The 13,094-nt window shown below is 34.5% G+C and overlaps 1 protein-coding gene across 2 annotated transcripts; it reads left to right on the top strand.

The window, feature by feature from the left end:
- Window positions 1-235: 235 nt before the first annotated feature.
- opn5 (opsin 5) lies at window positions 236-12,272 on the top strand. 2 transcript variants are annotated; one of them, XM_059497939.1, is made up of 7 exons: window positions 236-475; window positions 2,373-2,524; window positions 5,366-5,485; window positions 8,021-8,191; window positions 8,721-9,055; window positions 10,824-11,068; window positions 12,115-12,272. In XM_059497939.1, the coding sequence occupies exons 2-7, from the start codon at window positions 2,404-2,406 to the stop codon at window positions 12,176-12,178; spliced, it is 1,056 nt and encodes a 351-aa protein (XP_059353922.1). In that variant the 5' UTR covers window positions 236-475; window positions 2,373-2,403; the 3' UTR covers window positions 12,179-12,272. The 2 variants fall into 2 exon arrangements, with proteins under 2 accessions (XP_059353922.1, XP_059353921.1); XM_059497938.1 differs by having other exon boundaries at window positions 236-605.
- The last annotated feature ends 822 nt before the right edge of the window (window positions 12,273-13,094 follow it).

Raw genomic sequence — 13,094 nt, 5'->3', positions numbered from 1 at the left:
TGTGTTTTATGGTTTTGCAGTTATTACTTACACATTGTTATCGCAATTCATTATAATGTAATTATTATAATAATTTTATGATTAATACCGACACTGAAAAGTATATACATTGCTGTGCATCCCATTCGTACGATTTATACACTTATGTAAACACATGATTGCATGACTGACAGATCTATCACATGAGGGGCGGGGCTTTACGGATTAGAACTGTCAGTGCAACAGCATGTGTGAACTACCAATAGTGGAGGAAACCGTGCAGAGCTGACTGGATTTCTAAGTCGCCGGTTACTTTGACCAGCCACTATTTATCGTTACAAACTGAGCTCCACTTTCTTGTAGATAATCGCTCATTGCTTTTCCTAGCTCTAAGGGACCGTGCTGAACAACGACTATCATCATCATCATCATCATCATCAGAAAGAGAAGTAGCCAGAACAACAGCCGCTCAACTGAAGCGTACCAACATAATAACGTAAGGAATCAGCTGTGTGTGTGATTTAAAAACGTGGATTATGGAGAAGTTATCAGATCAATTTTAGGATCATTTCCAGACTAGAGAAAAGTGCTCAGATCCATCGGGATGGTTGAAGAGTTATAGCAAGGTAAGCGTTTGTTTCTCGGGAAACATCAGTGGCATTCTGAACGCTTTCGTGCGGTTATTGTTGTGTTACATGCACATGTTGCGTCTGTTTTTGTGCCTTTGTTTACGATCATACATCTGTGAGAACTCAGTCATAATGATTCAAATTAACAAAGGTTTCAAATGAAGCCTTGATAGCATTGTTGCTTAAACTTTAATGAGTGGGTTATTTATTTTATTCAAATTATACTGTCCTGCAATGTCTTGTTTCAATATAGTTTTTTGTTCTTTGCATTTTCAAACGAATGATACTCTGTTTTAAGATGCTCAGTACATCATTACAGCTGACAGATACAGACAGTTTTCAGGGCTAGCCTGCGTTGTTATTACACAATTATTTGCGGAGAATAACATTGCGATATGAAAACAAGTTTTTTAAAGTCAACACATAGACTACCAGAAGTAAGTGCAGGATTTGGCGTCATCGCTGCTGATTTTGCATAAATTTGAACAGATATGATATTAATAATTGCTCAGGAATTTATAATATTTAATACAATACAGAAATCGACTTCTGTGTTTTTAATAACTTGTGATTCTGTACGTTTATTTTAACAGAATTTAATACAAAATTAAGTGAATGAACATAAAACCATTATATCAGACAGATGTGCACTTTTATAGCGTCCCACTCTGATTCCTCCAACAAAAGAGCAGTTATTCTTTACTGCTCTTTATAGCAAGTCACATTTCTCTTTTTAGTTCTGAGTGGTTCGTCGTTGTACATTAGAATCCTTTTTTATGAATGTAACTCAAAAACTGACTTGGCATGTGACAGCTTTGAAATGATCATCGCATGCATCAAGTGATCATCTCTTAGAACTTCAGTTGATTTTATGAGATTTAATTATTTAGAAAATGTATTTATTTTGGGGTGGAGATTCACTGTTTAGTAACCTCACACATTTCCTAACACGGGTTTGGAGGGGCTTTAACTAAAACATGGATGCAGCATCACCTCTGATCTCATGGGAGATGATTGCAAAAGCTGTGTGTCACCTGAGAGTGTAGCGAATGCTCATTAAGTTAAGCCTACTGGGTTTTTTTTCCTCCATAAATCCACTAGAAGCTTTATATTGACTAACAGTGGTGATAGGAAATGCTATACTGTGTCCATTTTAGTTGTAGTTTTAATTGGTTTTAGATAAATGATTGTCGTTGGCTGTTTGGTGTTTGACAGGTGTTCTTTGCCACTGCCAAATAATAGCATTCTTTTGACATGACCTCACCTTTTTGGAAAAACAGTCTATGGGACTCACAAAACAAAAATGTGATATGATGACTACAAAATCACATGTAACATTATTGCAATGGGAAGCAATTATTGTCTATTGCACTAGTAATCTCTTCTGCTATTCTCCTAAAATGCCTGGCGGGAAAAAGAAGACACACTCCAATCTCTTCAAAAACAATGTTGTATAACAATCCTGATGTAGCAGTTTTTCTACATGTTCTTTTGTCTTCGGACTAAAACTAACTAAATTGGTTTATTGTCCAAATTAATATAATTTTTTAAAATGTTAAATAAATACTTAAATTCAACAATTCTCAAGGACTGTCATTAAGCAGTCAATGGAAAGTTTAGTGGTCTAAATATACAAATAAGTGAATACATTTATATTTACTGTTGGATATGGCTTTCATCCAGCTTACAGTATGTCTCAAAACTGAGTTTAAAGATGAATCTGTTTTCATTTTTTATTTAGATTTTTTTGATTTTATTCTGCAGGAAAGTAATCACACTCCTAAGTAAGGCACTAATGGAGAATGAGACCATCCCTTCGGGCTACGTCCCACATTACCTTCTACGAGGAGATCCCTTTGCTTCCAAGCTGTCCAAGGAGGCAGACATAGTGGCGGCGTTCTACATCCTTATCATCGGTAAGTGTGCAAGGTGGTTGTTGATGTGAAAGTTTTTTGTAAGCAGCATGTGAATTGTCATGGATAAGATCAGAAATAATCATTTAATAATAATAATTAGAGTTTTAGTGGGTATGATTGTACTTATTTCTTGTTGATTTTAAGAAGTTTGTCTTGTAAAATGTCTTCAAGCAAGTATCTGTAGTGAATTTTGTAGTGAATTTAATGTACTGAAAATGTCATTGTATTTGGGTTACCAACAATAACATGATAAAAGCATCAGATGTCTTACAGACACTCAGTGATGTCAGAGAATGAGGTTTTGCAATCAGATTTATTCTGTTACGTAATCTTTCCTGAACATATAACAGCCTTGGATAAGAACCACTTAACGTCATATTGGTTGGTAGGGCCTACATGCTAATGAACAGTCTTGGGAGTAGACACATTTACATAATCTTTAAAACAGTGGGTCCAAACCCTGATGGTGCTTTATGAATAAAGCCCACCCGTAGAACTGCAACTTAACTGAATATGGCTTTAATAAGTTTGTTTTAATATGTGTGCGCCATTGCCATGTGTTCTGGCAAAAGAGAAAATATTCTGCAAGATTCTCCATGCTTTATTAATGAATTGATGGATTTCATTTGAAGATGTTTGTATTGACTAACAATAGTAATAGTACGTATAAAATATATAAGCACATTATAGAGTTTTTTCTGACACTAGGTGTTATGAATGCCTATTTGCCAACATGTATTTAATTCCTTCTGAATTAAAAAAAAAAAAAACATTTAAATGAAATGTTAAAGATATCCTAAAAGGTGCATTCTTAAGAAAGAACCAAAACTTGACTTGCAACTTTCACTTAAAAATATTTACTGACATGTAAATGATATATAACAAATATACTTGAACTTTATTTGGAGTACAACTTGTGCACAATCCACTTTTCTTAATATTAAGCCTAAAATGTGTTTTAATGTCGCTGTTGACAAGGATTATATGGTCTTTAAGTAATATCGGTCTTTAAATGCAAGATATTTCAAGTGTACATGAAGTACACTTACAATAGTTCCACTTAAATACAATCAGATATACTTCAGTATATGTTTAGTTGGACTCCAGCACTACTTTTGCACAATTAAAGTACATTAGGTACAAAATTAGTTGTTCCAATTTAGGAGACTTTAAGTATACCAGTTTAGTATACATAAAAAATGCAGGGTATTTTTTAAGTAGCCTACATAAACATGTAAATGTATCCATAGTATACTTAGCATGAAATAAATATATTTCAGATACTGTATATTTATTTTTGGCAGTTTTAAATCATTTCTAATTGGCATGGCCTCTCCAAGAGAATGATTGGTATGCCCGATCTGCATAGTTGTTAAAAATAATTCAGATGTTTTGCCAAAGCAATGTCTGTCTTTTATGCAATACATTTTTGAAAAGTGCTATTTGAAAATGTTTTGCCAATGCATGTCTGTTTTTTTTGTGCAATATGCTTTAGAAAAATTTAATTTGATAATCATTTTTTTGTTCAGCAAAACATAATTTAGAACAGTCGTCAATCAGCAACCATGGTATTAAAACTATTCTTTGAAGGACGGTGCATCGTTTTTTTTTTTTTTTTAATTCAGATAGTTTCCTTTGCCAAGATTTCCATGTAATGGAAATTCTCTTTTGACCTGAAAGATGTGTGTGATTCAGTGAAAAGTCTAAATCAATAGTTCTTCTTTGTTGTATTTCACAGTCTGTTCTCCTCTGTTTGAATCACAGGATCAGTCAGAAGGTGTTGCATTAGACATTTACTCTCAGTAACACATACAGATCAACATATGCCAGTGATGAACATGGTTCAGTTTAGACTTTTAGACAACATGATAGTATTTTCATTTATGGATGGACTGTTTAAGAGCATAAAATGTATCTTTTAGTGATCTTAATGTGCGTGATCCATGCACATTGATTCATGATCATATGAGAACAGCAGTATTTTCATTTATGGATGGACTGTTTAAGAGCATTACATGTATCTGTTAGTGATGTTAATGTGCGTGATCCGTGCACATTGATTCATGATCATATGAGAACAGCAGACTACAGGAAAGTGAAAGAATTCATTGAGTAGTCACATGAAATAAAACATCTTCTTTGAAGTGTTGCATCAGTCAGCTGACACAAAAGGACAAGATGTGAAATTACTGTATGTACCGCACTCCTCACAATGACCTCTGTTTAGGAAATCCCATTTTCAAAAAGGGGCCTTGGACATTATGGATTGAACATAAGATTTTGATTAATAAATGTTTTATGTGATTCAATTTTACGACACTTTGAAAGCTCTTTTTAGAGAAATACATTTTAGCAGGCACATATGTGATCATCCAAAATCAAAAAGAGAGAAAAGAGGAATAACATGAATGCAAACATTGTTTAATTTGAATGTTTGTGGCTGTAACCAGAAAAGACTAACTATCACTTTGCTCTTTTGTTATAGTGACCTTATTTTGCCCTTTCACTGGGAAATGGGACAACCAGCAACCTTCGACTCTTATTACTTCTCTAAAAATAATTGGTACAACAGAAGTCTCAATATGCAGTCATTGTATTTCCACAAATAGACAGCTCGCAAACACCTGCGACTCAAACTGATACAAATGACTCAATATAATGGAAAGAATTAAAAAGCTTTTTTGAATAAGACTGTTAAGGTCCAATACTTTTTTCAGGCATTTTAAAAACAGCATCAATGTCAAATTTTGTTCACTATTTAAAAAGGTATTATGTACTGTGTGTGCATTTACATCTTTGGGAGAAAACATGCGGTACAACAGTTATTTTTATGCTTTACAGGTATCTTGTCAGCCACTGGAAATGGTTATGTCATATATAAGACCATCAAACGGAAGAGCAAGTTAAAGCCGCCAGAGTTCATGACACTGAACCTAGCTGTGTTTGACTTTGGCATATCAGGTGAGACTGTGAGTTTGACTGCCTTGATGTCATGCTGCTGAAATATTGCTTTCATCTGTCGGATGTGCTTTTCAACAATGAATTCTTATTTATAAAGTGAAATAGAAGTAAAATGATGTATTAGATGACTTAAATGATCTCTTTGTTGTTTATAGGATTCTCTGTCTTCTGTGTTCTCTCTGTGTGTGTGTGTGTGTGTGTGTGTTGAAGATACTATAAGGCTTTCAGTATAGCTTGTATTGGGCTTTGGGCATTATGTTCTGAGTTGACAACATGGCAGTAAATCAGCCAAGGTTCAGTTCTGCCTCTTTTATGATACTTGTCACTTTCCTCCTTACTGATTTATTTGCTGTTATTGAAATGATGCACCTCCATAAATCATACACCAAATTTTAAGCCACAAGGTTATATAAGTGAACAAAAGATCAAATTAATGCCTTGATTGACTCTCTTTTCCTTACTCTGGTCATCTTTTTCTTATTTTAGTGTTTAAAATGAACACATCTGTCTGATTTTGCACCTTTTGTTTAAAAGTCTGTTGTAACCCTGGTCCACAAAAATAGCCATAAGTCGCTGGGGTATATTTTTTGCAATAGCCAAAAAAAAAAAAAAACATTAAATGGCTCGGAATTATTGTTTTTTCTTTTATGCCAAAAATCATTATGATATTAAGAAAAGATCATGTTCCATGAAGATATTTTGTAAATTTCCAAGAGTTTGGTGTGACCTTCATATAACAAGAAAAAGAAAAAACTATGTTAGCTTTAGTAAAAATCATAAAGTTCTTATGGTGATTGATTAAAGTGTGTTTCATTCTCAAATGTAGTTTTGTTAGTTCTGACACTAAATGTCTAATAGAAAACACACAACATGATTGCTGAAATATTGTCAGGGAAAATTCTTCTTCTTAAGTTGGTATAATATAATCTCCATTATAGACAAATCTAACAGTACTTTTTTAATGGGTCACAGAGCTATTTCATTGGGGTTTGTACCCCAGTAAAAAGAAACCACTGATTCCAATGTCCTGGCCTTTGTTCCTTCTTTAAAGATCAACATATTTGCATTCATACTTTTACTCTAGCCCCACCTAGAGGATATTTAGTATCACTTCCTCAGGGGTGCAGTGACATGCTGCTGATGATATTACATGCTGCTTACAGCTCAATTTTCATTCAAATATACCCTTTTGTGGTAACACTTATAATCATGTACACGAATAATCATGTAATAATGCCTAAATTAAATATTATATGAAATAATGATGATTAAGGCATCAATAATCAAGAAACTAACTAACTTATAATTATACCACAAGTCATATGAATTCATGTGTAATTAATGACCACCTTGACTACATGCTAGTATATTTAAGTAAAATATAGTTTGTATATGTAAATTTAATTTTAGATATATAAAATCAGATATGATTTATAGTTTTAAACACTCAGAATCAAATCAATAGTTACTTCCAAAATGTCACTGAAGAAGACTGGCTAAACTTGTCACCTATTATCAGGATGACATCGCTGTATTTAAAAAATAATGAGGCTTTTGTTTCCCAGGAGTCATGCACATGGCATGACTTGACTTGGGGTCATCTTGTGCTTTCCACCTCTGGCTACTCTTCCTTGTTTTTTGTCCACATATATGTAATCTATATGTATTGATGAGAATCTGCATCATATATCAAATGTAAATTTAGGTATTTTAGAGAGACAGTAATCAAAGATATAAGAGCCATTTTGAGTAGTTAAGAAACATCATGAACTATAGTTTGCACTTTGCTGCGCTCTCGAATGTTATTGTTAAAGGAAAACGCCACCGTTTTTCCTTATTCCACTATGTTCTTCCCTCAACTTAGATGAGTTGATACGTACCTTTCCCATCTCAGTGCGTACAATCATCGCTGTAGCACGTGGCTCCGCTATGCTAGCGTTTAGCTTAGCACCATTCATTCCTAAGGATCCAAACAGATGAATTTAGAAGCCACCAAACGCTTCCATGTTTTCCCTATTTAAAGACGGTTACATGAGTAAGTATGGTGACAAAATAAAATGTGGCGATGAAAGCGGATAAAAAATTATAATTATAATGTATGGTGGAAGAGTACTTTTCAGGAGTGATGATATTACAGTGCTGAGGTCGAAGTGCAGCAAATTGCTCTTCTGCCATACATGTTTGGATCCTAAAGAATGAATGGTACTGAACTAAATGCTAGCATAGTGGCAACAGCGATTGAGTGCACGCACTGAGATGGGAGAGGTACATATCAACTCATCTAAAGAACATAGTGGAATATGGAAAAATGGTGGCGTTTTCCTTTAAGGACATGAATGAGATCTTATTTGATCTATATGGTCATTGCTCCAAAACATGGATACTGCTCAGGTACTCTTGGTTGCTCCCAGTTTCTTTCTGTGAAATAGCCCTGAGAGCTTGCTGTAAAACAAAAGTATTCTTTTGTCAGTGATGTTTGCTTATGAAACCTCTTATGGTTGTTTAACGTCAAGTTCTTTTTGTATGTTTTTTCAGTCACTGGAAAACCATTCTTCATAGTGTCTAGTTTTTCCCATCGCTGGTTGTTTGGCTGGCAGGGCTGCCGCTACTACGGCTGGGCCGGCTTTTTCTTCGGATGCGGAAGTCTCATTACCATGACGATTGTCAGCTTAGACCGCTACTTGAAGATCTGTCATTTAAAATATGGTAATTAAAATGAGCCAACCATCTGTTCGTCTGTGATTCTATCCGTCTGTCTAACTGTCATTCTATATTTCTATCTGTCTGCCATTCTATCAATTGTTCTATCCATCTATCTGTCATCATATCTATTGATGTGTCTGTCAGGCGGTTTATTTGTCTGTTATTCTATCTTTTTTTTTAATGTATCGTCCTGTTTCTTTTTGTCTGTTATTCTATCTGTTGTTGTATCTGTCTGTGTCTATTATATCTATTCTATCTGTATTCTATCTATCTTTTTGTAGTTTTTTCTATCGTTCTATCTGCCTACTTGTCATTCTTAACTGTTGTATCTGTGAGTCCGGGTCTGTTGTTATATCTATTCTATTAGTCTATGATTCTATTTTTCTATCAATATTTATTTCTGTCTGTCTGAATTTTTGTCTATTGTGCTATATTTCTGTTTATCTTTTGTTCTATCCATCATTCTGTTTTTTTTATCTATCATTCTAGCTGTCCAGCTAGCTTTACTAACATCAGTTTACTCTGCCATCAGGTTCATGGTTCAAACGGCATCATGCCTTTCTATCTGTGGTTTTTACATGGATCTACGCTGCCTTCTGGGCCACCATGCCAGTGGTGGGCTGGGGCAACTACGCACCTGAGCCGTTTGGCACCTCCTGCACGCTGGACTGGTGGCTGACCCAGGCCTCGGTGTCTGGCCAAAGCTTTGTCATGTGCATGCTCTTCTTCTGCCTCATCTTCCCCACCTGCATTATCTTCTTCTCCTATGTCATGATCATCTCCAAGGTGAAATCCTCAGCCAAAGAAGTCTCTCATTTCGACACACGGAACAAGAACAACCACATCTTGGAGATGAAGTTGACTAAGGTTTGCCTGTTTTAATAATCAGAAATGCCATTTGGAAATTAATCTTTAATCAACTTTCTAAATATCTTAATGACCAAAATGTATTATCTCCACATCAATCTGGTTTTCGATCAAATTTTTCAACCACCACTGCTCTTTTAAAATTCACAAACGACATACTGTCAGCATCAGACAGTAATATGCTGACAGGTGCTATATTTATTGATCTTACCAAAGCATTTGATATGGTTGATCATTATCTTCTCTTAGACAAATTATATGCTATTGGTCTTTCTTCTGACTCTTTATTATTTTTTAATTCTTTTCTTCATCACAGAAGTCAATGCGTTACTTTTCAAGGCAGCCAGTCAGGCTTCAAAATTATTGATAAAGGAGTTCCACAAGGTTCATCCTTAGGTCCTCTCTTATTTTCCATTTTTATTAATGATCTACCGCAAATAAAACCTGATAGTTTAATTCACTTATATGCAGATGACACCGTAATATATTCATCCAGTTCTGACATCGCACAAATTCAATACTCTCTTCAATCTGACTTTAACTTAGTTCAAAAATGGTTTTCTTCTAATAAACTCCTCTTGAACAAAAACAAATCTTACACTATGTTGTTTTGCACTCGACCTAATTCTTTGCCTATATCTAAAAGCTGGTCTATTAGTTTTCTCGATGGAACAGCTTTAACAAAAGTTGAAGAGTTTAAATATCTTGGTCTCTGGCTTGATACTCAGCTTTCCTTCAAAGCTCATATTAATTCAATCTGCAAGAAAATATATGGTCAATTGAAGTCACTTTATCGCTCTGTTGATTGCTTTTCACAACAAGTTCGAAAAAGAATTATTACGCGCTTGATACTTCCAATAATTGATTATGCTGATACTATATACGGGAATACTACTGATTCAAATCTTTGTCCTATCTCTGTACTTTATAATAGTCTTTGTAGATTTGTGCTCAGATGTCCTTATAGAACCCATCATTGCCAAATGTATGAGTCTTTGTGCTGGCTGGCTCCCAAGTCAAGAAGGCAATTTCACTGGTTACTACTTATTTTTAAGTGTATTCATTTGCATTTCCCTCCATATTTGAAATGTTACCTAATTTCTTTTAATACACAGTACAATTTAAGGCATACGGATCAGCTCTTCTTTTATGTACCCAGAATTTGCAAAGAAGTAGGTCGTCGTGCATTCAAATTTAAAGCTCCATCAGACTGGAACAATCTTCCTTACTCGCTCAGATCTATAACTACCTTTTATGTTTTCAAATCATCTCTTCTTACTTATTTTCAAACACCGTGTTCCTGTTTCTGATCTCTCTTTCTTTTAATTTTATTTATTATTTTTGTTTATATTGTATATGTTTGCTTTTATGTACCTGTATGCGTATAGTGAAGTATGTAAGCATATTTACTGCTTGTTTTCTTTTTTTTCTTTTTTTCTCTTGTATTTGCATGATCGCAGTTGGCTCACTGATTTTCTTTGATTATGGTATGGGCTAAAGTGAAGGGATTAGGTGATTGGGAGCATTGTTAGTGTGTGCATGTATATGAATGTGAATGTTACTGTATTTAAATGTTTGTTATAGTCTTGTGTTGTATTTACTTTAATTATGATTTTCCATTTTTGATGCTGGTTTCATGGTAATGTAAAGGACCCCCTCGAAAATGAGATGATGCATCTCAAGGGGTTATCCTTGAAAATAAAGAAATAAAGAAATAAATAAAGAAATGCCATATCATTTTTTATATGGTTCAACTTGTGTCCTCCAGGTGGCGATGCTGATCTGTGCTGGGTTTTTAATAGCTTGGATCCCTTATGCTGTGGTATCGGTGGTGTCTGCTTTTGGAGAGCCTGATTCAGTGCCTATCTCAGTCTCTGTTGTGCCAACTTTGCTGGCCAAGTCCTCTGCTATGTACAATCCAATCATATACCAAGTCATCGACTGTAAGAAGAAGTGTGCAAAATCATCTTGCTTTCAAGCTTGGAGTAAAAAGAAACACTGCAAGACATCAAGGTATGTGCTATGTTCAAATTCTAGAAAAATGAGGGAAGAATTGGTTTCTTCTCACATTTTAATATACTGTATGTACATCCTACATCCAAGGAGTATTTAACTTAAATTTGCTGAAAATGTAGCTACTCACCCTCAGGCCACCCGAGATAGATTTGTTTCTTCTTTTGAAGAGATGTAGAGAAATGTATCATTGCATCCCTTGCTCACCAATAGATCCTCTGCAGTGAATAGGTGCCGTGAAAATTACTTGTGGATTATTGTAATGTTTTTATCAGCTGTCTGCACTCTCATTCTGATGCAAATGCAATTGCAAATACTATTGCAAAAGTAATTTCCACCAATTTCTCCATCTTACCTGAGGGTATTATTCCTTTAAAATACTTTTAATTAGAACATAAAATACTTGGGTACATGTATACAAATGATCATGAATTATTCCTCTGATTTATATCATTATATTATGAATCAATGTGCAATATGCAAATGCTTATCCCACTGTGGGTGGATGTTTTTTGCTGCTGTGCTGCATCTTGCTGTCTGTCTTGTTTCATTAGTGTTGTGTTAAGACACTATCTTTAAGTTACTTAAAAACAGTTACCTGTGTCGAGAAGTTTTACCTGGTTAGCATGGCCTTGTTAGCCTTTGCAGGAAGATTTTCTGTAGCTGCAGAAAATGGCATTATTTTCCATTTATGCCATGCAAAAGTGACCACGTATTCTTATATCTTTTTTTTAAGCAACACATTGCTGATATTTCGATATAATAGTAGTTGTTTTACAAATTTGGTTTTGCAGAGCTCTTAAAACAATGGAAATTCTGAATACAAAAACATCTGTCTTTATCGATTTGTTGGTATGCAACAAGAATGTGATGCATTTACATGTTCATTGTCATTCGGGGACACCATCAAATATTGTCAAATAATTTTTTAATGCTCGTTGGAAAGATTTTTGACATAAAATCTAGTATGACTTGATTAGGCTGAACGTAACAAAAACAGCTAACTGACTGAAAGCTACTGAATGCAGCTGTCTTGCTTTTCCCAGGTTCTACTCCATCTCTGCCTCCCTGAAACAGAGACCAGCCAATGAAGTTCCAATTGAGATATGAGGAAATGACAGGAACTCACAATGGGCCTGTGATAGGACACTGGGCAATTTGTTATTGTGCAATTTAGTCATCAACAGTTCACACCTGCCTAACTTTGCCACTCTGCAAACACATCTATAAAGTTCATCTGTGTGTGTAAAAAATAATTATGTGGAAAATATTATGTATTTTTTATTTTATTATTATTATTATTTGTTTGTATTCTATTCCAGCATTCACAGAACCACAATGTTTATATCATCTGCTTGAAGTCTAAAGTGGCATCACTTTTCAACAAGTCTGTGTTCAGTCTATTGTATTTTATTGAAACTGGTCACACACACACACACACACACACATACACACACACACACACACACACACACATCTATACAACAGTATGGTCACAGATAAACAACAAAATATATAGATATAGCTATACACAGTATACACGAAATGAGTGCATAATGTTATTATTATTAATTATCAAATTAAATGTGCACCGATGCACTGTTTGAGTCTCTTGAGTTTCATTTATATTTTTATAACAGACATACAGTAGCATGATAGTTTCAGGGCATGTGCAATGATTATATACGTACATCAGAAATTTTACATTGAAAGGTTTCCCCCAAATATAATTTTTTACGTTTTCTTCATTTTATTTTTAAACATTTATCTCATTTAACATTCTTTAATATTAACCTTTTTGCATGTTATCAACCTGCTGAAAGCCTCTAAGGTTAAAGGGCTCATGTAATGCGATTTAAATTTTTCCTTTCTCTTTTTGGAGTGTTACAAGCACTTGGTGCATAAAGAAGGTCTGTAAAGCTGCAAAGACTAAAGAATCAAATCCAAACAGATATTCTTTCTAAAATTTGAGAGTCAACCACGCCCTCCTAAAATGGCTCATTCAAACACACCCCCACGTCTACAT

Source organism: Carassius carassius, chromosome 18 (genome assembly GCF_963082965.1).
Source record: "Carassius carassius chromosome 18, fCarCar2.1, whole genome shotgun sequence".
In the NCBI taxonomy this organism is placed as follows: domain Eukaryota; kingdom Metazoa; phylum Chordata; class Actinopteri; order Cypriniformes; family Cyprinidae; genus Carassius; species Carassius carassius.
Note: the sequence above shows the minus strand (reverse complement) of the source record. Positions and strands in the feature narration are given on the sequence as shown.